Below are 21,718 nucleotides of genomic sequence, written 5' to 3' on the forward strand. Positions count from 1 at the left end.
GTCATAGGATTGAGCAGACTTGGTTTTCTTATACCATGGTCTTACTTTAGTCTACAATCGTACGGGCGTCAGACGTCGCACACACAGTTGCGCGTGTACGATAACGTCAACTTGTCCGGCCAAGTAGTTAATGCCATCTGCGGCAAATCTACAATAAGTCACGTTAAAAAAAAAAGATGACGTCAATGTGTAGTGTAAAACGAGGTCTTCTGTATGAAGTGTCCGGAGACTCCGAGAAGTTGAAGTCGGCGCCCGATACGAATTGGTGTGCGGCAGAGAGTTACCGTTCTATACGTAGTTTTTATTATATGCCAATACCCTATAATAATAGCTTCACACATTCCACCAAAATACTTGACGGCAAAAATAGAATACCGCTTCATAATTCATCGAAACTTCATTGGAAATTCTCCAGAGCTTGGTTCAGTACAAACAAGTTCACGCAAGTTAGGATCACGGGGATTTGGTACGCAGATCTGAGTCTCAGTGGATCTACGGCTTATACCTAGCAGCTAGGGATGGGGTGATATCGATATGTGAATTTTCTCAATAGACTATTTATTACTTTTCTTTGTTTTGTCCAAAAACAGAATAGCGGTGGGAGATATAAGCTGGCTATGTTGTTGTAGAAACAACACGCACTCACGGCTATTGACCACCGGGGTAAGCACAGACTATGGAATTCCATTTGCTTTGATCCTGACATACTTACTTTTGTTCCCTTCACATTTATCAATCGTTCCATACACGCACGCCGGTTCAGAGTAAATCATACATGACATAAACATAAACTGCCTATATACGTCCCACTGCTGGGCACAGGCCTCCCCTCAATCAACCGGAGGGGGTATGGAGCATAGTCCATCACGCTGCTCCAATGCGGGTTGGTGGAGGTGTTATTACGGCTAATAGCCGGGACCAACGGCTTAACGTACCCTCCGAAGCACGGAATCATCTTACTTTTTCGGATAATGACAGGACAATCAAATTGTAGGAACAATAGAGGTAGATATGTTTGTATTGTATATGTATTTGTTATTGCACCCGCATCTTTGATGGTAGCACATATGCCTCACCTCGTGGTTGCCTGGAAGAGATCGATTTAAGCGATTAGGCCGCCAATTGCAGTGTACCTAGTTAAGTCTCTCTTTGTAACTCTTTTCTTTTTATTTTGGTGTTTGTATCAAACCTCAATAAAACTCATCTTTGCTACCAAATACCTAACACTCGAAATCCAATTGTTAAAATCGATACGCTATCACCTTCCAGCAACACTATTTCACGGTTGAACGAAGAAAAACCTCGTGAATGTCGTGTTAAGCTTCATTCCTCTCCAAAAGAGATGTAAAGAGATGTGCTGGTGACGAAACGGCAACGCAAATACCTGCTAAGCCGCATTTCACGCCAATTGCAAGCCTGATTTCATACATGGCAACATTGGTTTTGCAGGAAAATGGCTCTGCTAGGGCCATGTTGGTAGCTTCAATATTATCTTTATTGGTTAGTTAGAGACATGGAGCCGTGGTCGCCCAGTTGACAGAACGCTTGCCTCTCACTTTGAGATCGCAGATTCGAATCCAGCACAGGCCTAAACCAATGATTGTCGAATTTGTTTTCGAATTCATGTTTGGATCATAAATGATTATCACGTGCTCAGTGGTGAAGGAAAACATCGTGAGGATCCTGAGAAATGCACTTTCGAAGGTATGTGACCTAACTTATATCGGGCTGGTTTTCCCTTCGCGGGTTGTAAGGTCAGACAGGCAGTCGCTTCTGCAAAAATCGGACGTTCGCCGCGTTTTTTATGAAGCAATGGTTAGTTCTAGTAAAAAGAAGAAAAGTTCTAGAAAAAAGTTAAAGCCAGACTGTTTGTCTCGCTCGCACGCACGGGGTAAAACGGCACAAGGTATTTGAACGAGATTTTTGTACGGAGTTACCGAGCTGTGCTATAATGTAGATAATTCAGTAAGAATGTACTTGTCGCGTATTGTAGGTTCCCTGAAAGAGATTAATTTTAGCGATATAATCGCCTTTACCTGCTATGATTTAAGATTTTTTGTATAATATGTTGCTGATTTACTGCCTGTTTTTGTTACCAGTACAAAGACGCTTCGTTTTATCACTTCACAATGAAGATTTGGCGCTTCTTGTTCGCACCTATTGTGGATTGCACTGGATCCGATTTGTATGCTCGTGTGAACGTTTGAGACGAGCTTCCGTGGGTAGAAATACTTGAGAAATACATACACTCAACAACATAAACTATAAATCTAGTACTCGTAACTACTTATTATGATCCAAACATAAATTCTAAAATCATTGGTTGAGGCGTGTGCTGGGTTTCGAACTCGGGACCACCGAATCGTGGGCCTAATGCTGAACTACAGCACCACAAAGGGCTTTATACAATGATGATTACCGGATGAATGTGATAAGGTTGCCTGGCAGAAATTACTGTTTAGCAATAAGGCCGCCTATTGTGCTTATTTTTATTCGTATGTTTATGGCCCTTGTATATGTCGTTGTGCAATAAAGTATTATTGATTGATTGATGGATTGATGATTGTGAGGCTTTGGTTTTTAATAACATTTATAATGTAGGTACTTAATATCGTAGCAGAATGTGACATCATAACGAATTCTGAGGGGGATGATCTAGACCATGGTTCTCTCATGCCTCAAGGTTTTCATTACGATGTCACCAATACCCTATATATAGCTTGTGATATTATACTGTAGACGAATTTTTAAATGATAAGTTTTAATTTTAATACACACTTCCTCTCTTCCCTTCAACGTTGCTGTGCCCTACAGGATCCATGTTATAGTTCCTATGCCTATGTAACACCCCATTATACTACATGGAATGCAATAAATAATTAAGAATTGAATTGAATCGATGGATGTACTTCTGACTAGCTCAATTGGCATATATAGTCGTGAGCTAATATTATACTGGCCCCGATTCCTGCAGACACATTCTAATTTTATTTTAAGTTATACCTGTCAATTTCTTATCCGAAAAGGAAAGAGACGGGTGATAACAACTGTTTATTTTAAAATGAATGAATAACCCGGGCGAATAAAATAAACTAAATTCTGTCGGGTTATTGGCCAATATAAAACTTCGGGAGAGCTTTTTAAACTGCCTAAATTTGACGTATGTTCCATAAATTTTATGCTTGTCGATTACCTGTCCCTTTCTTTTTCAGCGGATAAGAAAATGACAGGTATAACTTATAATAAAATTAGATGGTGTGTACAGGAATCAGCACCATTATGTACTTAATATAAGGCGCAGATTAAAATCAAATTACACCTATCTATATCCATTATTGAATACCTATCAAATGTCTGTCTAGTACCCACACCGCCAGGCTCGTACTCACGAACAATGTGGCGTGCGATGGAGCGGCACAATTTAATGGAGGCTCACAACAAATTCCAATAAACGAAGGAATTTACAATTTAGGGATGCTTATAAGGATTCTGAGGTTACGGTAATTTCCAGACGCCTGTAGTTACTGAGGTAAATGTGGTAAACGGACTCAGAAGTCTTCGGAAGACTATTTTATTAAGTACTTCCAACAACATAATATATTTATATTATATAGTCCAAGCCGTGTCCGGCGACGGCGACTCCTAAATATCTATCCCAGGTCGTTTTTATGATAGGCTCTAATGTGGCTAGCAAAACCGAACTTCGATTTGAAGGTTCGGCCACATGGCGCACAGAATAACTGGCCAGCAGAATTAAACGTATAGTTGTAGGAGGGCTTCTGTCGAGTCTTCCGTATTTGGCGTTTTACGTCAAGATCTTCTAAACGCTTCTTTTCGTACACTTGTATTGTACTTATACAAGTGTAGTGTATAATATAGTACATTCAAGTAGCCATACAAGCAGATAGGGCGTTAGTGACATCGTAACAAATACTGAGGGGGATGATTCAGACTATGATTCTGAGTTGATATCGAGTGGGGTTATCCTGTTGGAAAACTCATGAACATTTTAGTGTTTTTTTTTTAAATAATGTGTAACATGATTTTTTACGTAACGAAAACGTTGAAACCGTGATTCTGAGTTAATATCAAGGGGATTTTTTTCATCTGCAATTTATTGATTGATTCTTGTATAAGAATGTGTTCATCTCATCCTTTCTTATATATTGGCAAATACCACCAATATCTCATGTATTACCTACGAGTGTAAAAGGTACTATGTAAATAAAAAAGGAATTCAGACCAACATATCTTGAAGATAAAGGTCCCTTCCGACATTTCACAAAGAAACGTTACGAGCAAAGGGAATTATTATGGGTTTCCCTTTTGTATCTGAAGCCTTTTTCATAAGTGTCAGCGTGAAATCTTTTATTTTAGACCAAGGTTGGATGCTATCACGCCTGTCGGAGAAAGCCCCAATATCCACATTTGTATAATAAAGTTGTTACGGAGTCGATTGTGTTTGAGAAACCTTTTGATATTTGGTTGTAGGGAATAGGATGTGACGATAATGTTATCAGAAAATATGTAAAAATTTGTCGGAAAGACTGTTTCATTTCTTACGAAAATTATTTCCGATCATATTTTATTTATGTGATAGAATAAAGAATAATACTACGTATAGAACGGCAACCGCTCCCCACCAGCGGCTGTGCTAGGTTTACCCCCCGTCAGTCTGACTTTAGTCTTTAATCGTATGGCGTCAGACGTCACACACACAGATGCGCGTGTAGGTACGATAACGTCCAAGTACAGTGTATGTGTAAAACGAGGTGTTTTTTTATAAATATGAAGTGTTCGAAATGTGATTTATTTTTACCTTTGATAGGTTTGCTTTTGGCCCCAGACTTGCCCGAAGGCATTGACAAGGCCTAAGATGAAGCAAGCTCGCCCAGATGGTGCCTGTTCACTCTGGCCTTGAAAGCACCCGGGTTATATGCATTCGGAAATACAGGAGACGGCAGATAATTCCAGATATTATGTTTATATGTAAAAAAAGATTTTACAAACTTTTTAATTGGGTAAACAAGAAAGTAAGCTACTAAACTTTGTAAAGATTTGTAAATTAAAAAATATATAGATAAAAAAAATATATAATTTTCACGACGTCTCGATATAGCTCGTACATCCAAAATGTGGGAAAATGGTAATTGTAGGGTAGTTTCCAATTAGTCAAATCTGTTACTTTTTAGTAAATGTCAAAACACAATGTCAAAATGACAAAGCAACCTGACGTCATAGAAAAACGTGACAAAATGTTGTACTTATTGTTGCGAACTCTTCGTAGGTTTTGTAATCTTTTTATATTATTATGTTTTTTATATTTATTCTTTTTTTGACGTTTTGTATGTTGATTTTGTTTTACTTCTTGTCGTTTGCTTTTGATGGTGACTGGTGAAAATATATTAAATAATTCTCAAAGCTAAGTATCTGTTGTTCCTTCATTTCATTTAGTTATACAGTCCACTTCATATTCATCAGCTACCACCGTAGCTCACACTTATTATTCCATTTTTATTTAAGTATCAAAATTCATAAACAGGTTAAGTAGAAAAAAAACGTTTTTGTCACCTTTAGATCTGTCTTTATTTAGTAATCAGAATTTCATAATTTACTTTGACCTAGAAACTACCCAATTTTGATGATTTTTTTAGACTGTTTTAAGTTTACGCGGTTATTATCATAACCCCAGTTATCAGTTGGGAGTCCCATATCCGTTTTAATTATGTTTTTTGTGTAGGTTAGGTACTTGTAAAACGAGAAAAAAAAATTATTAATAAGACCGCCCATTGTACTGTTGCTAAATCTTTGTATGGTTTGTTTGTCTGCAATAAAGTATATTTGATTTGATTATCATTAACCTTGTACGCCGTATGATAAATACCTACGTATTAAAGAAGTTACGTAACGTTAGCACGGCAATTACCCCGCGTAAGAGGTTTCAGGTAACGCCATAGTAGTACAGACGACAAATAAAGCAGACGGTATTCTGAAATTTTCTCAGGATTGCACACGTTCACTTTGTAACTAAAAATTGGATATCAACCCCTCGCGTGCAATGTTATTTTTCGATAAACACATTGGAATTTATGTACATAGACACACAAGAAAAATTGTGCCTTACATATGGGTCATGCACGTATGAGTTTATTTTTTTTTTTGCCTCACATGTGATTCATACACACTGAACGTGTTAAAGACGTGGGTAAGAAAAAATATAGTGTTTTTATAGTTTCATCATCTTCCTAGCGTTATTCCGTTTTAACGAGGTTTTACAGTTCCGGTTTTTTAAAGAAGCAACGCTTCCTGTCTGACCTTTCCACCCGAATTGAAAACCAGCCCAATACCTGCAGATTAGGTCAAATTCCTCTAAAATTTCTCGGGAATGTGGGTTTCCTCAAGATGTTTCCCTTCACCGCTGGTGATTCGTGTAGTTATAGTTATTGTGGGAATTAATTTACCTGCTTCTTATATTATAATTTCCCGTTGGAGTAGGTAAAGACCACGGAATTCCACTTTTGCTATCCACTATCATTTAAGTCTTCATTCATGCTCAATGGTTTAGAGAACTTTGATCAGGCGGCACTCCTCGTTAGTGAAGGACGACACCAGTTTTAGAGCTGTCAGACTGAAATAAAATTTAGTTATGTCTTCCAGAATTGGCACCAATGTCCAAGTACTTACGTTGGTATTTTATGCACGTCATCCATCGATATGGTATATTTTTATTTAGGGTTTTTAATGTTATTTATAGTTTTATTTTTCTTTTTAATTGTTTCTTTTATATTTTTTGTATATTAGTTTTCTTATTTTTTTCTCGTCATACAGCGCATTGGGTTACACTGTAATGTTGTATATACCTTTTTAAATAAAAAAAAAATGGTTGACAATATTAAGATTCGGATGCCTATGTTTCTCCCTACTGTACCAGAGCTATGATCAGGTTTCGTCATCTACACCTGCCGACACCGCAAACTAATTAGTTTTCATCACGGCACAAGTAGGAACACCTTCGTGGAACACGGCATTGAATTAGCACGTAATAGGCTAGTTTCCAACTAGTCAAATCAGTTACTTTTTACTAAACGTCAAAACACGAAATTACTATGGAATTTGTATGAAAAAGCACTCTGTGACGTCATAGAAAAACGTGACAAAATGTCGGACTTATTATTACGTTTTTCTTGATTAAAATTCATAAATAAGTTTAATAGAAAAAAGAAAATGTTTTTCGTTAGTTTTAGATGTGTCTTTATTTAGTAATCAGAATTTCATAATTTATCTTGAACCTAGTACACGACCCTATTATATTATTATGTTTTTACATGCAGGAAATGACTAATAAGTACCTGATTCTAGTAATAAGTCCGTCGAAAATCAAATATCGACTATCATGCAAATCCCTTTTTGACACAGGAAAGCTATAAACCTTAGTAAGATCGGATATTTATCAAAAACTACTTTTGTATGCGGTATCTTACGAAAAATAATGATAAAATTGCAGCCTATGACGTAAAATTTACATTGCCGGTAAAGTGGCTATCGAAAATGAGAAGCAGTAGAACTATTGTAGTTATTTGTTTGCAGGAGTAGTAGTAAAAGAGAGCGGGGTTTAACCGGCGATAGTTCTCATAGAAAATACGCGTTAGGTAGGGCCTTTCCATCCCCTTCCTCCTTATTCCGTGGTTCGGTTTCGGTTTGAAGATACTTTATTCTCAAAAGAGACATACAGTTACTTACATGAGAAGAGAACTTATAATTTAACTTAATAACTAACTTATGCAGTGTCGTAAGCACCGCTTAATAGGTTTCGCTCAATATAACTGCTAAGATCAGAAACCACCGCGCGAAAAACATCACAGGTGGTTACACCTTTTGTCAAAATAAACGAACCACTGTGCAATATCATTTCACGAAAAATTTAAATACGTAATTCAATAATAAACGTAATTCGTAATTCGTAGCAAGGGAAGTGTGTCAGGATCGAAGCAAATGGAATTCTATAGTCTCTGCTTACCCCGGTGGGAAATAGGCGTGAGTTTATGAATGTGTGTACGTAATTCAATCCATTGAAATTTAATAGTTTCCCAGAATTCGTAATTCTAAGGCTCGTAATTTTATTTTACATTTTATGTAAGTATATATATATATTTTTTTTTTAAAACACGCCACATCGACATAAGATCTCTCCTTGAGCTTAGGATCGACTGACTCGCGAGCAACTACTGTTCACGCGAAACCCTTCTCCACGTCAGTCCTCCAGGGCCTCGCTGGAGTATTTGCTACTACCACCAAGATCTGCACCGACGGAGGCTCCAAGCGGGCTCACGCCCAGACCCTTCTGCGCTCTCCGCCGCGCACGTCCTACTCGTTACGGCTTAATGACGTTCGAAAACGTCGCACATGCCCGTAACGGTAGTGTATAGGCAAAACGCTTCAGCGCCATCCATTTTCAGGGCTGGTTGCTTCGGCAGGTGAGTCGTTGCACACTCCTTAAGTAAGTTAAGTAAGTATATATTATTATGCGAAAGAACTTACTCGTGTCACATCGTTCAATTGTGTAGGCCTGTAGGCGTTCCAGGATAAAAGTGGTCTATTTAGAGGAAAAGTATTGTGTCTCTTAACACATGTTATATTATTTACTTACTGTGTTTTCTATTTCCTCCTTATCTTTATCTTGGACCGATATGTATGTTCTTATTATTCAAATTTTCAAATTCAAAAATATCTTTATTCAGTAAGTAACATAGTTACACATTGAATCGTCAATTTTTACATAACGAACGTCTCATCCGCCTAAAACTACTGCAGCTTCTCACAACCTGTATAGCCGGGGAAAAGAAGCTGCAAGAAAAACGTCGACACAGGACCCTAGACGTTCTTTAAAAAAAAGGAAACATAAAATATTTTTATACAATTGAGTAATTTAGCTGCCTAATATCAGTTCTCAGACAGTAAAGTTAATCCCATGCATTCATAATTATCTTCTAAATCATCACTAACTTTATAATAACCTTTTTTGTAATTACTGTCTTAAAACGTATACGTTGCCCCTTAAAAGATTTAGTGATCTTATGTAATCGACTTGTAAAGCAAGTTTATTTTTATTCCGGGTATTGACAATGTGCCGATCGCTACTTTTTGTAAATAATCCTATATGTATTATATTAACATTAAACGCGCATAATATAAGGCATAACACAATATAAACTCACGGCATCTTCAACACAAATGACGACCTGTGTACCTTATTTACTTCCAAATACATTCCGCTTAAGACGGTACTGAAAAGTAGGTATCGGCGTCCGAAAGACGTAATATACGATCCCGACGACCCTATTACTCTAGCCATAGAGGCAGCCAATCAGTTCGCGACACCAAACACTTCAGGACCCCGATACCGACCCCGCCGGCGTGGTCGACGATTTCCCTCATTCAGCGCTGGATGTGGTTTGTAAGACTGTCCTTTGTTTGGTAAGGGCATTGCAGGTCTGAATCACCTGATTGTCCGGAAACGTAAGATGATTCCCTGCGTTTTGCGCCGTTGGTTCCGGCTACTAGACACAAATACACCTCCGCCAACCCACAGTGGATAATTGCTCCATAATCCCCCACCCTCCTTTAGTTTGGTTATTCTTCTTCTATCGTGTGGGTTGTGAGGAAGATTACCAGCCTCATTAACACTGGTGTCACGGTTACTATTGGCCCGCCAAAGGCCCCTGATATGGCTCATGTCACGAATACTTATTTACATCAGTAAGTAGTAACCGGGACCAACGGCTTGACGTGCCTTCCGAAGCACGGATCATCTTACTTTCGAAAAACTTTCCAAACTAGGGACCACAAGGTAATTTTTGTGATATTTTCCTTTTCCCATCGGGAATCGAACCCGGGACCTCCGCATCGTGAGCCCAACGCTCAATCAGTTTGGTTATTAATAGTAGCTAAATGAGGCGATACGGCTCGATAGAAAACTCAGTGAGGTATGTGTACGTAGTTCATCTTGCGATGGATGTAACTCTGACTACCCCAATTGGGATACAGTCGTGCGCTTACGTTATGCTCAGTGTTTTCTTTTACCAACACATTACAGAACGATTATAAGACAATTCCTCAAGGTAATCTAAGTGGTGGTTGCTTTATATTTCAAGTGATAAATTTCACATTGCTTGGGAGATACATAGTAGTTTCCTGGCTAGCACAATTTATTGCAAGCTAAACTGCTGCGTCTAGCGAATTTACATCCCTCGCTCGGTTTTAATTACATTACTTCGTTGAGGTTTTGTGTCTTATATATTTTGTAAAATTCTGAATTAAAGAAAATATATATATATGTAACTAGCGACCCGCCCCGGCTTCGCTCGGGTGCAATGCTGAGGAAAAAGTGAAATTATTTACGACATCACAATAAAAACCTAAAAAAAACAGTATTTCTCCGCTATTTAATGGATATTATTATACATACTTAATTTTAAATCTTCCTCTTGAAATCACTCTATTTCTTAAAAAAAAACCGCATCAAAATCCGTTGCAGTAGTTTTAGGCGGATGAGACGTTCGTTATGTAAAAATTGACGATTCAAAAGGTTACTTATGTTACCTACTGAATAAAGATATTTTTGAATTTGAATTGTAATTTGAATTAGCTCAGCCGCTGGTGGGGAGCGGAGAGTTTCCGTTCTATAAGTACATAGTATTATTCCATATTCTATGGTATACCTTAAAATAAAATTAGATGGTGTCTACAGCAATTATTAGCACCGTCGTTTATTTTAAAACGAAAAAGTACCAACCTGATAATTATGAGATTATACGAACTTACCTGTAAGTGAAGTTCTGTCTCAATTATACGAAGCTCCTTGTTCGAGAGGTTTTTTAACAGTGTAGTCTACGTCTTATGCTCCAGCATCGTCACAATTTTCAAAGCTCATATCCAAAGCTAAAAAAAAAAGTTAGTTTCCCGCTTCCGAGCGCACCTGTCAACTAATGTCATTATGTTTAAAGCATGTTTCATGGACAACTCCATCACCTGTGGAAGCTTTAGGGCGGGATATTAAAATTGAAGGGAGGGAGTCCTCTCGAACAAGGAGCTTCGTATAATTGAGACAGAACTTCACTTACAGGTAAGTTCGTTTAATCTCATAATTATACTCGCTCCTTGTTCGAGAGGTTTTTTAACAGTGTAGATGTTTAAAGCTTAGTTGGGAATGAAACATTTAAATTGAAACGAGTACCAATAATATGATTATTCATTAATGAATAAAGTACATTGTTATCACAAAGGCTAATTCAGCTGCCCATGACTTTAATCCCAATAAAGGCAGTCAGAGGCACAGCCGTTGCCTGATAAACTCAGCGCGGCGTTCCACCAAACGTTTTGATATTATCATGTAAAAAACAATAAGAATAATTACTGTTCGCTAAACAAGTTTCACCAGTTCTCAAGAATCGAATCGATATTATGTATGTTATATATGGTTATACTATACTGTACTAGAATAGATACATAGTTCTAAATAATAAAGTTGAAGTTAAGCAAGTACATTAAATACCTATTTCACATGACTATCAATTTCACAACAAAAGAACTACACAAGAACAAATTTCTGATGGAAGCTCAACATCACAATTGGCTATACGAGCCTCACAGGGACCTCACCATAGAGCAGATTTCCGAAGCTCTTGAACAACCACGATAGTTGTAGTCGAAAGGACTGTGAGAGTTTATCATATACATAGTGTAACACTCATTTTTCATTGGCACACCAAGGTCTACAATAATTATCAAAGTTACACATTATTTGTTTACATACATAAAAGAAGAAATACATAAAGAACAGGTAATGACGCGGGCCTGTGCTAAGTTGGCAATTGTTGTCGACATTGAGTAGTTAAATGAATCCTAAGACAACATGTCAAATTGATTAGAGAAAATACAAATTATATAAGTGTAAGTAAGAATTTCGATACATTTATTCAAGTGACCTTTTTCATTAAGATATTCAGAACCACTGATCTAAACTTTCCTCTTTTATTATAAGATATTGTTAAATGAGGCTGAAAGTATAAAGAGGGGAAGTACATTTACATTATGTACTTGTGTGATAATTATCTTCGTGATAATTAAGATTTTGTTTTTATTAAAATAGATTACCTGAGCCCACGTTATTTTGTATTACCTAATATCGACCATATGGGCTTGGTAATAATATTTAGTATATTTTTTTTTATGTGGTAATAATAAATATAACTTGTTGTGGAATCTTTTACTATTCCTCTATGCAACCTTTCACCCACCAATCAGATGTTAGAACAACGTACACACGACACATCAACACACGTAACATTGTTTACGCAGCTATCCCTTTAGTGTAATAATTATTAAATTTGTTTTTAGGACAGTAATAGTAACGTCCTATTATGTACTGGAAAAAATAAATAAATGGATAAAACATATTTTACCCTTAGGTATGCAGTTACATATAAGGATAACATTAATTTATTAATTATCGGTCGTGTAGGTATATTATCATTGTTTGTAAAAATCATCCTTTTTCTTTAATCTAACCTAACATGATCCCGTTGTTTGCACTGGGATTCACTTCTCATACCCAACCTCAAGATTTAATATGTCAGGTTACTTAGTGAAGGGACCTGCCTGATTGACCTTACAACACTAACCGAAAAATAGGATAAACATAATATTTATCATAAAAATATTATTGTTACTTCTCCACTGCAGTTTGGTTCCGATTGATTGAGTGGAGGGACACATCCCGTATATTGCTGTTTATGTTATGTAACATTAATGTTGTAATTTTTATATAAATTGTAAACTGTGTTTGGGCTGATCAGCAACAACATAATAAATCTACAACAACATAATTTAGAGAAACCGCTAACGGTTATGGTGTAAGTTATTGTTACTAATGAACTATTTTTCCTTCCTTTTCACCTATGAGTTAATAATAAAAAGGGCAACTATTCTATCTAACCGAACTAGGTATCAATATTTTACAATTTCGAATGTAATACTTGAAGGAAATTTTCATTGAAGTTATAATATTATCAGGTAGGTACCTCAATTTATACTGAGATTAGTATTGTTATTCCTGATTAACAAAGACAGGATTTGAATCCCATGTCTTAATGATAATGCTAAAACTTTTAGTGATAGACATTTGGGATTAATTTTACCAGAATTTTGAAAAGTAAATATCATGAAAAATATATTTGTGAGGGATGGCGGAAATAAAACTTAGGTTTGCAAATAATCGTCTTTTTCTATTTTTAAAAGAATTAAAAATCCGACCCCGCACGCACACTCATCTCCAACCGCCATCACACTCCCCGTCCCTTTCACACACACCTCTCTTTCTTCCCCATTCCATTCAGCTTACGTTCCGTTCCCACATTCGGCCGTCCTGTTACAATGACTGTCCTCAGTCATTCGTCCACACTTTCATAATGTTTCATATCTTTCAATACAATACATCACACAAACACTCTTCATACCTTCAGTCATACCTAACAAACCATCTTTGAACCTTAAATATTACAAAACATCTTATAGAAAAATTAAACATGTTACAAAACATCGTATGTAAATCATCAACACCTTAAACATCTACTTTTAAACATTTTTACTAACATCTTATGTAACAAAACATTTTATGTGAAAAACAACTTAAAAAACACTTTAATTTAAATTTACAGACAGACAGCCTTACGTTATGCCTCTTGAATATATTTAGTACTTATTTGCTTACTTACATATACTTAATACCTTTCAGACTAAACTGTAAACTAGACAAAACAAACTAAAACCATGCTAACTTCTAACTCCAAATATTCAAACACTAATAATAAAATATAAACCTTCTTTTAGTAAATTAAGACCATTTGGCCACAAAACAACAAAAAAATAAAATAAAAACTGCATCCTCTTCCTGCAACAAAAATAAAAATATTACAACAATTAAATAAGAATCTTACCAAAACTCTATTCTTCTGGCCACTTCTTCATGTTATCTGCAGATGTTGAAGTCTTGACAGGACCTTCTGTACAGCTGTCAAGCTTCTCAACGTCATACCTATCATGGCCTTTATACTTTAAGATCTTGTAGGGTCCTAGGAACTTAGGCTTCAATTTAAGTCCTGTACCAAATTGTGTGCGTTTTATAGCAACAATGTCTCCAGTTTTATAAGGTAAGTGCTCCTTCCTTTTCCTATTAAAGCTCTTTGTGTTTTCTTCTTGAATTCTATAAATCTGTTCTTTAGCTTGTCTTCTTAGATCTTCTCTACTTTCATTAAACATCTGTATGTATTCTTCCTGTAGTAACTCTTGTATCTTTACATCTTCTTTTACTCTCATCTTTGTACCTAAAAGCAATTCACAAGGTGTACAGTTTATGCTCCTTTGAAAAGTGCTATTGATGGCTCTCTGCACTCTACTGACATGCTTATACCAAAGGCTTGAGTTCTCTATACACAACTTGGTAAGTAATGGGATCAATATTCTATGTATTCTTTCGACTTGCCCATTGGCACGTGGAACTCCAGTGGTTATGGTTATATGCTGTATATTCTCTTCTTGACAATAGTTTGTAAACTCATGACTTGTAAATGCAGTTCCTCTATCTGTTATTATCCGTCGTGGGTTTCCAAAAGTCTGTTGGTGGATCTCTAGCTTGTTTAGAGTCTCTCGGCTTGACGTGCTTTTTGTAGGGAATAACCAAACAAACTTAGTGAAAGCATCTACCACTGTCAGTATGTAGTTGTACTGTTTACTGGTTTGCGTCAAGGGTCCAACATGGTCCAGATGGATAGTATCCAACGGTACACTCTCCTTTTCAATAGGATGTAATAATCCATCTAGTTTTCCTTCCCTTTTAGTAGCTAGTAAACATGGAATGCATGTTACTATGAACTCTTCTAGTTTCTTATCCAATCCTGGTATGTAGTAATCTCTTTCAATCACTTCCTTCATCTTCTTCTTTGAAAAATGTCCATTGCTATGCACCTGTTTAATTACTTCTTTTTCCATCGTCTTAGGTATAACAAGTAGCTTATCTCCTTTATATAAAATGTCATTCTGTGTCCAATAATCTTTATATGTCTTTTCTTGTAGAATCTCTTTAATAGCCATGATGCCTTCATCTTGCTCCTGCGCTTGCTTTACTTTATCGTGTAATGTGGTAACTCCAGCATATGGGTAACGGCTTAATGCATCAACGTGTCTCATCTTCGTTCCAGCACGGTGTTCTATCTCGAAGTCGTACTCATTGAGGAATAACACCCAACGGGCAATCTTGGCAGACAGGTCTTTCTTTTTCAATGTCAATTCAAACGCCTTGCAATCCGTGACAATCGTGAAGTGTATCCCATACAGGTACTGTCTGAACTTCCTTATGCCTTCAATGATAGCAGTTGCCTCCAGCTCATAGCTTGAATATCTGGACTGAGCTTCACTCGTCTTTCTGCTCATGTAGTGCACTGGGTGGAGACCTGTATCTGGATGATGTTGCATGAGTATAGCAGAATAGGCAATACTAGACGCATCAGTGTGTAATTCAGTCTTTAACTTTGGATTGAAAATCTTTAAAACAGGGCCTGAAGATAATCTCTCCTTTAAAATATTAAATGCTAGTCTTTGTTCGTCTTCAAATAAAAATTCTTTTTCTTTCTTTAATAAATCCGTGAGCGACTTTGATATTAAGGCATAGTTCTCAATGTACTTTCGAAAGTAGGATGTCAGCCCAACAAAACTGTGTAGTTGTTTAGTGTTTCGTGGTTCAGGGTACTTACGTACAGCTTCCGTCTTCTCTGGGCTTGGCTTTATCTCTCCATTACTGATTACGTGGCCTAGATATTCAATTTCAGGTTTGATCAAGTTTGCCTTCTTCCAGTTTATCTTAAGTCCATATTCTGCAGCCACCTTTAACACAAGCTGAAGTCGTTCGACTGCTTGTTTTTCGTCTTCTGCTGTAATTAGAATGTCATCAATAAAAATCATCATGATGCCTTGGGAAATCAAGTCCCTAAAGATAATGCTCACAAATCGCATGAAATACTTCGGGCATATGGACAGACCAAACGGAGCTCGCAGGAATTCGAACTGGCCGTGATGTGTCACAAAAGATGTATAGGGGACAGACTCTTTAGACACCTTTAAATGAAAGAAACCATTCTTAAGATCCAAAACACTAAATATCTTGGCTTCACACAGCTTATCAATCATGTCATCGATCACAGGTAGTGGAAATTCATCTTTAACTATTTTCCGGTTCAGCATTCTATAATCCACACATACCCGTACATTGCCATCTTTTTTTTTGACTAACACCAAAGGACTTGAATACTCAGAAAAACTTACTTGAATAACACCATCCTCCAGCCACTCCTTTACCTGTTGTTCAACAATCTTTTGCTCCATCAAAGACAAGCGTCGTGGTCTTTGAGCTACAGGCACGTCGTCTTTTAAAACAATCTTCAACTCAATGGGTGCATCTTTAATTTGGGTTGGATTATAATCTTCAATACACTGAAGGACTTTCCCTCTCACTGCAGGATTGACAATATGATCCACTTCTACTGTTGAATCTGAAAAACAACACAACTTAGACATCCATTCATCCCTTTCAGACAAAAACTTAACTTTGTAACCACTCATAATCATGGTAAGTTTTTGAAGTAATTCCTGGCCTAAAATCATATCAAAAGGCATAGCGTCGCTGTTTACAATATGAAATAACACATTATTATAGTTTTTGCCGTCGATCGTAATGTCCAAGTACACTTTTCCCAATGAATTCACTATCGTGCGTCCAAGTCCGGTTAAATTTAGGTTATCTTCATATTTCTCCGCTCCAATGGCAACAAAACACTGGTGAGACATCAAATTGAAGTCGCTGCCGGAGTCTATAAGCGCGTTCACTGATAAATTTTCAATTTTCACCATAATCATCGGCTTCGTAGATGAATTTCTGCCTTTGTTTTCGATTTGCATAACCTCATTTCTTTCGTGTGACGTTTGGTTGTCAAAATCAACACTGTCACTTGTCACGTCCATGTTGAAGTTCGCTGAGCGCTGTTTTACCGACGGTGTACGTGCAGTGGCGCCCTCTGAAGGTAACATTTTTGAGTGCTGTTTTACCGACGCAACTTGGTCGTTAATTTTCGGACACTGCTTTCCTATGTGTCCATAATTATTGCACCGAAAACACTTGATTCCTTTTCTGCATTTATTAGCCACATGATCCGTTTCGCCGCAATTGTAACACCTGTTCATTCGTTGCTGCAGTTGTGGCTTACTTTTCTTAGCTTGAGTTTCACTCGTAGTCTTAGCTTTATTCTTCATTTTCTCATATAGTTGTAATCTTTCCTTCAACACTGGGAACGTCGTAGCTCCATATAGAATAGACTTGTTAGGTTCATAATCGATGATTCCATCTATGACGTATTGTACAATAACATAGTCGGGAAATTTAGCTTTGCGCCCCAACTCTCTCATGATTAGCATATACTCGTAAAACGTCTCATTTCTTTGCTTCTTTCGCGCAGACATGATTTCGTGTACTTCTTTTGTGTTCATCGTGTCTGGAAACTCTTTTAAAACAGCCGTCTTCAACTCGTCGTATGTTCTGAAAACCTTCTCGCTTTTCAGCCATAGACCAGCCGTGCCAGTCAATGATCTCCGAGCGAAAACGAGCTTCTGCTGGGGTGTCCAGTCGAAGATCGCAGCGTTGTCCTCCAAGTCTTGCGCCCATTTTGAGGATGATTCGGTGTCGTCGCCGCTAAACTTTGTAATGCCGTCTAGGTATAATCCACCCATCGCCGTAGTTAGCTCGATTCCTTTATTTTCGCTCGCAGCCATTGTTCGTCGTCGTAAAAATCGTTGTTCCGTCTTGGAAATACTCTTCGTGTCGTCGTTATTATAAAATACTCGTCGTTTCGTCGTAGATTGCAAAAATACTCGTCGTATTCGTCGTAGATTGCAAAAATACTCGTCGTTTTCGTCGTAGATTTTCGAGCACGTGGCGGCGTGGTCGGCCCGCGCACCGTCTTGTAGTAATCGTCGTATTTACGCGTCGTAGCACTGGTTTTTTTTTATCCCGGACGAGCCCCCAAATTGAGGGATGGCGGAAATAAAACTTAGGTTTGCAAATAATCGTCTTTTTCTATTTTTAAAAGAATTAAAAATCCGACCCCGCACGCACACTCATCTCCAACCGCCATCACACTCCCCGTCCCTTTCACACACACCTCTCTTTCTTCCCCATTCCATTCAGCTTACGTTCCGTTCCCACATTTGCTTGTGCAAATTTTCCCATTGTAACTTTGTAGGGAATTCTTCCTCCTCATGAGGTACTATTCTTAAACGGCCTTGCTGCCTGGGGCACTGTTGATACTAATGGCTGTGAGACTGCTAATACATCTGGTTGTAGCTCTGCTACTACTGCTGGCTGTAGGGCTGCTGGTTATGGCACTTCTGATCATGTCTGGTTGCATTACTGCTTTTATTGCTGGCTGTGGGCGGCCTGCTGATACTGTTCCTTGTGGGCTTTCTGTTCATACTGTTGGCTGTGGAGCTGCCTGCTGATACTGTTGTCTCTGTTCCACAGATCCTGCTGCTATCTCGTTTAATCACTCTTCGGGCAATGTTATTCATTATTATTTATGTGCTATTTGAATTTTATGATGTTGGTTGAAAGAATTGAATAGCAGTTAATGGTTCTCTAACCATGTCCTGTGTACAGTTATCTCTTTTGGAAGTAATCTCGGCTATTAATACTTTGATTTCTAGCACAGTTGAGGTTGATTAATAGAACAGAGGCTTTTAGGTTTTGAACTGTCGGTTATTTCTTCAGAATTTGTACTCTCATTATTTTATAATGAACAATTTGACATAATAGTCTATTGTTTCTCAGCATTAGTCTAATCTTGAGTTTCAACATGGGTAGGTAAGCCCCGACAATTAAATCGTTTATCTTCAAATCCACAAGTGACAAATCAAACATGAAAATAAAAGTATAAAAAATAGTTGGTCTATGTTCTAGCTATCTACTAGCGTTTAGCAAAAGGCGATACTTGTAGTGGTAGCTTTATGTTATTTGAGTTGATACCATAAAGTCCATTGTCTATCCTCTAAGTGATAGCTCTAGGTATGGAAATGAGAAATAGGTATATAGCGCTTGCCAATGCCGACCCTAATCGCGGTAGCTCTTATGTTAATAGGGTTCATACCATCAAGTCCATTGTCTATCCTCTAAGTGATAGCTCTAAGTATGGAAATGAGAAATAGGTATGTTAGCGCTTGTCAATGGCGACTTTCTTAGTGGTATCTTTTACATTCATTGTGTCTTCAAGTCCATTGTCTATCCTCTAAGTGATAGCTCTAGGTATGGAAATGATAAATAGGTATATAAGCGCTTGGCAATGGCGACCTTCCTGGTGGTAAATCTTTTGTTAATTAGGTTGATACCATCAAGTCCATTGTCTATCCTCTAAGTGATAGCTCTAAGTATGGAAATGAGAATTAGGTATGTTAGTGCTTGTCAATGGCGACCTTCCTAGTGGTAGCTCTTATGTTCATTGCATTAATACCTTCAAGTCCATTGTCTATCCTCTAAGTGATAGCTCTAGGTATGGAAATGACAAATAGGTATATTAGCGCTTATCAATGGCGACCTTCCTAATGGTAGCTCTTATGTGCATTGTGCCTTCAAGTCTATTGTCTATCCTCTAAGTGACAGCTCTAGGTATGGAAATGACAAATAGGTATATTAGCGCTTATCAATGGCGACCTTCCTAATGGTAGCTCTTCTGTGCATTGTGCCTTCAAGTCCATTGTCTATCCTCTAAGTGATAGCTCTAGGTATGGAAATGTAAAAAAGGTATATTAGCGCTTAGCAATGGCGGACATTTTTTAGTGATAGCTCTTATGTACATTGAGTTGGTACCATCAAGTCCACTGTCCATCCGCTAAACGATGGCTCTAGGTATTAAAATAAGACATAGGTATATTTGCGCTTTGCAACAGTCTTAGTGGTTGATTTTTAAGTTAATAGGGTTGATACATCAAGTCCATTGTCTATCCTCTATTGTGATAGCTCTAAAAGGAAACAAATAGTCTGTCTATCCTCTAGTCAGACAGTTCACTACTAGTGCTTAACTAGGTGACTCTCCAAGTGGTGTTCTCTTGTTGGTTAGGTTGGTACCAATAATCATCACCCATACGTTGGAAGCTTGAAATATAATAAGATTAGAGTAATTTGGAAGAAATTGCTTACTATAATAAGGCTATCTCTTGCCTGTACCCTCTTAACACTCTTTCTGTTTTTATTGTTAGGGTATGTTATCATCATCTTATATTGTAAGTATCATTCGGAGAAGATAACATTATTATCACCACTTAACAGAGACTGTGGGATGGGATTATGTACTGTTATAATATAGTATAATATCATTTTAAGTATGGTTATCTTGTATTGAACCAATTATAATCCTCTAAATGTTTTAAGTGTTATCTTGAATAAGTTATGTATCTTGTCTACCAATGGTGTAGATGACCTCTGTAATATCGAGTACTACTGTCTCATAGGTACTTCTTGATGAACAGGGTAAACATGAAGTGCTTCTGTCATCCAATTATCTGAACTTGTCAAATTATTTCTATGTTTATTATTTACTTTTCTATGCCATTCTGTGGTTATATTTCACTGGTTCTCTTCGTTTTATTACAAAACTGCTCTTTTCATTCGCTGATAGTAAGTTATCAACCACCACATAAGTCAAGAACACGAATTACGAAAAGAAACAAAAATAAAAATCTTTTTTTTTTGTGACACATGAAAATAAAAACGCGGCAATCAGGGATTGAAGACAAGGCTTAGGCCTATTTTGATCGTGATTTTCGAATATTAAATTACTAAAGTCAAGACTGTATAGACCTCAGATCTTTGCCTGCCTTATATAAGGCGAATTTAAACAACAACAACATCGGAACAAAGTATAACATTTAAATCACTGTTATAACACGAACACGATACAATTTTAATATTATTATTATTTCTGTTAATAAAACTAGTTACTTTTATTAGTAATAAGTGCCGACTTAAGTTACTTCTTCGAATGTTAGGATTATAAAATTATAACCTCAAAAAAGTAATTTGTTTTCGACAATAAAAGGAATCAAATTGAATTGATCATAATTATAATCTTCTCTTGTTTTAGTAGATGGATAATGTTAAGACTTACCAGTTTAATCCACATTTTGTTTTATCAAAAAGAACTTACGCTCGTCGTCTTCCACATTTTTTCTTTGGTACTGTTTCTAGCTTATTTAAAGAAAAAAGCACTTGATTATGTAAGTAACAGATTTGTCGCACTACATCAATCATGTTTTTGCGTTAAATATTAGTTTTCAATTAGTTTAAAATACTGTTTATTTACGGAGGCGAAGTGACGCGCCGGTGCACAAAAACCGTAATGACATTAGTTGACAGGTGCGCTCGGAAGCGGGAAACTAACTTTTTTTTTTAGCTTTAGATATGAGCTTTGAAAATTGTGACGATGCTGGAGCATAAGACGTAGACTACACTGTTAAAAAACCTCTCGAACAAGGAGCGAGTATAATAGAGGTAGTATCTGGCTGTGACTTTATCGAAGTGGGGATTACAGGTAAGTTTGGTAATGAGGCTAAGCCCTCCTAAGTAGAA

General features: G+C 37.1%; 2 protein-coding genes across 2 annotated transcripts in view; one reads left to right on the forward strand and one right to left on the reverse strand.

Annotated features, from left to right (window-relative positions):
• Positions 1 to 21,718, forward strand: part of LOC126369199 (uncharacterized) — a 279,281-nt gene that overhangs the window by 72,737 nt on the left and 184,826 nt on the right. The gene's annotated exons all lie outside the window — the stretch shown is intronic.
• On the reverse strand, positions 15,843 to 18,304 carry LOC126369232 (uncharacterized). Its single transcript, XM_050013570.1, has 2 exons — positions 16,375 to 18,304; positions 15,843 to 15,983 (listed from the first exon to the last, which is right to left on the reverse strand). The coding sequence occupies exons 1-2, from the start codon at positions 17,872 to 17,874 to the stop codon at positions 15,939 to 15,941; spliced, it is 1,545 nt and encodes a 514-aa protein (XP_049869527.1). The 5' UTR covers positions 17,875 to 18,304; the 3' UTR covers positions 15,843 to 15,938.

This window comes from Pectinophora gossypiella, chromosome 8 (genome assembly GCF_024362695.1).
Source record: "Pectinophora gossypiella chromosome 8, ilPecGoss1.1, whole genome shotgun sequence".
In the NCBI taxonomy this organism is placed as follows: Eukaryota; Metazoa; Arthropoda; class Insecta; order Lepidoptera; family Gelechiidae; genus Pectinophora; species Pectinophora gossypiella.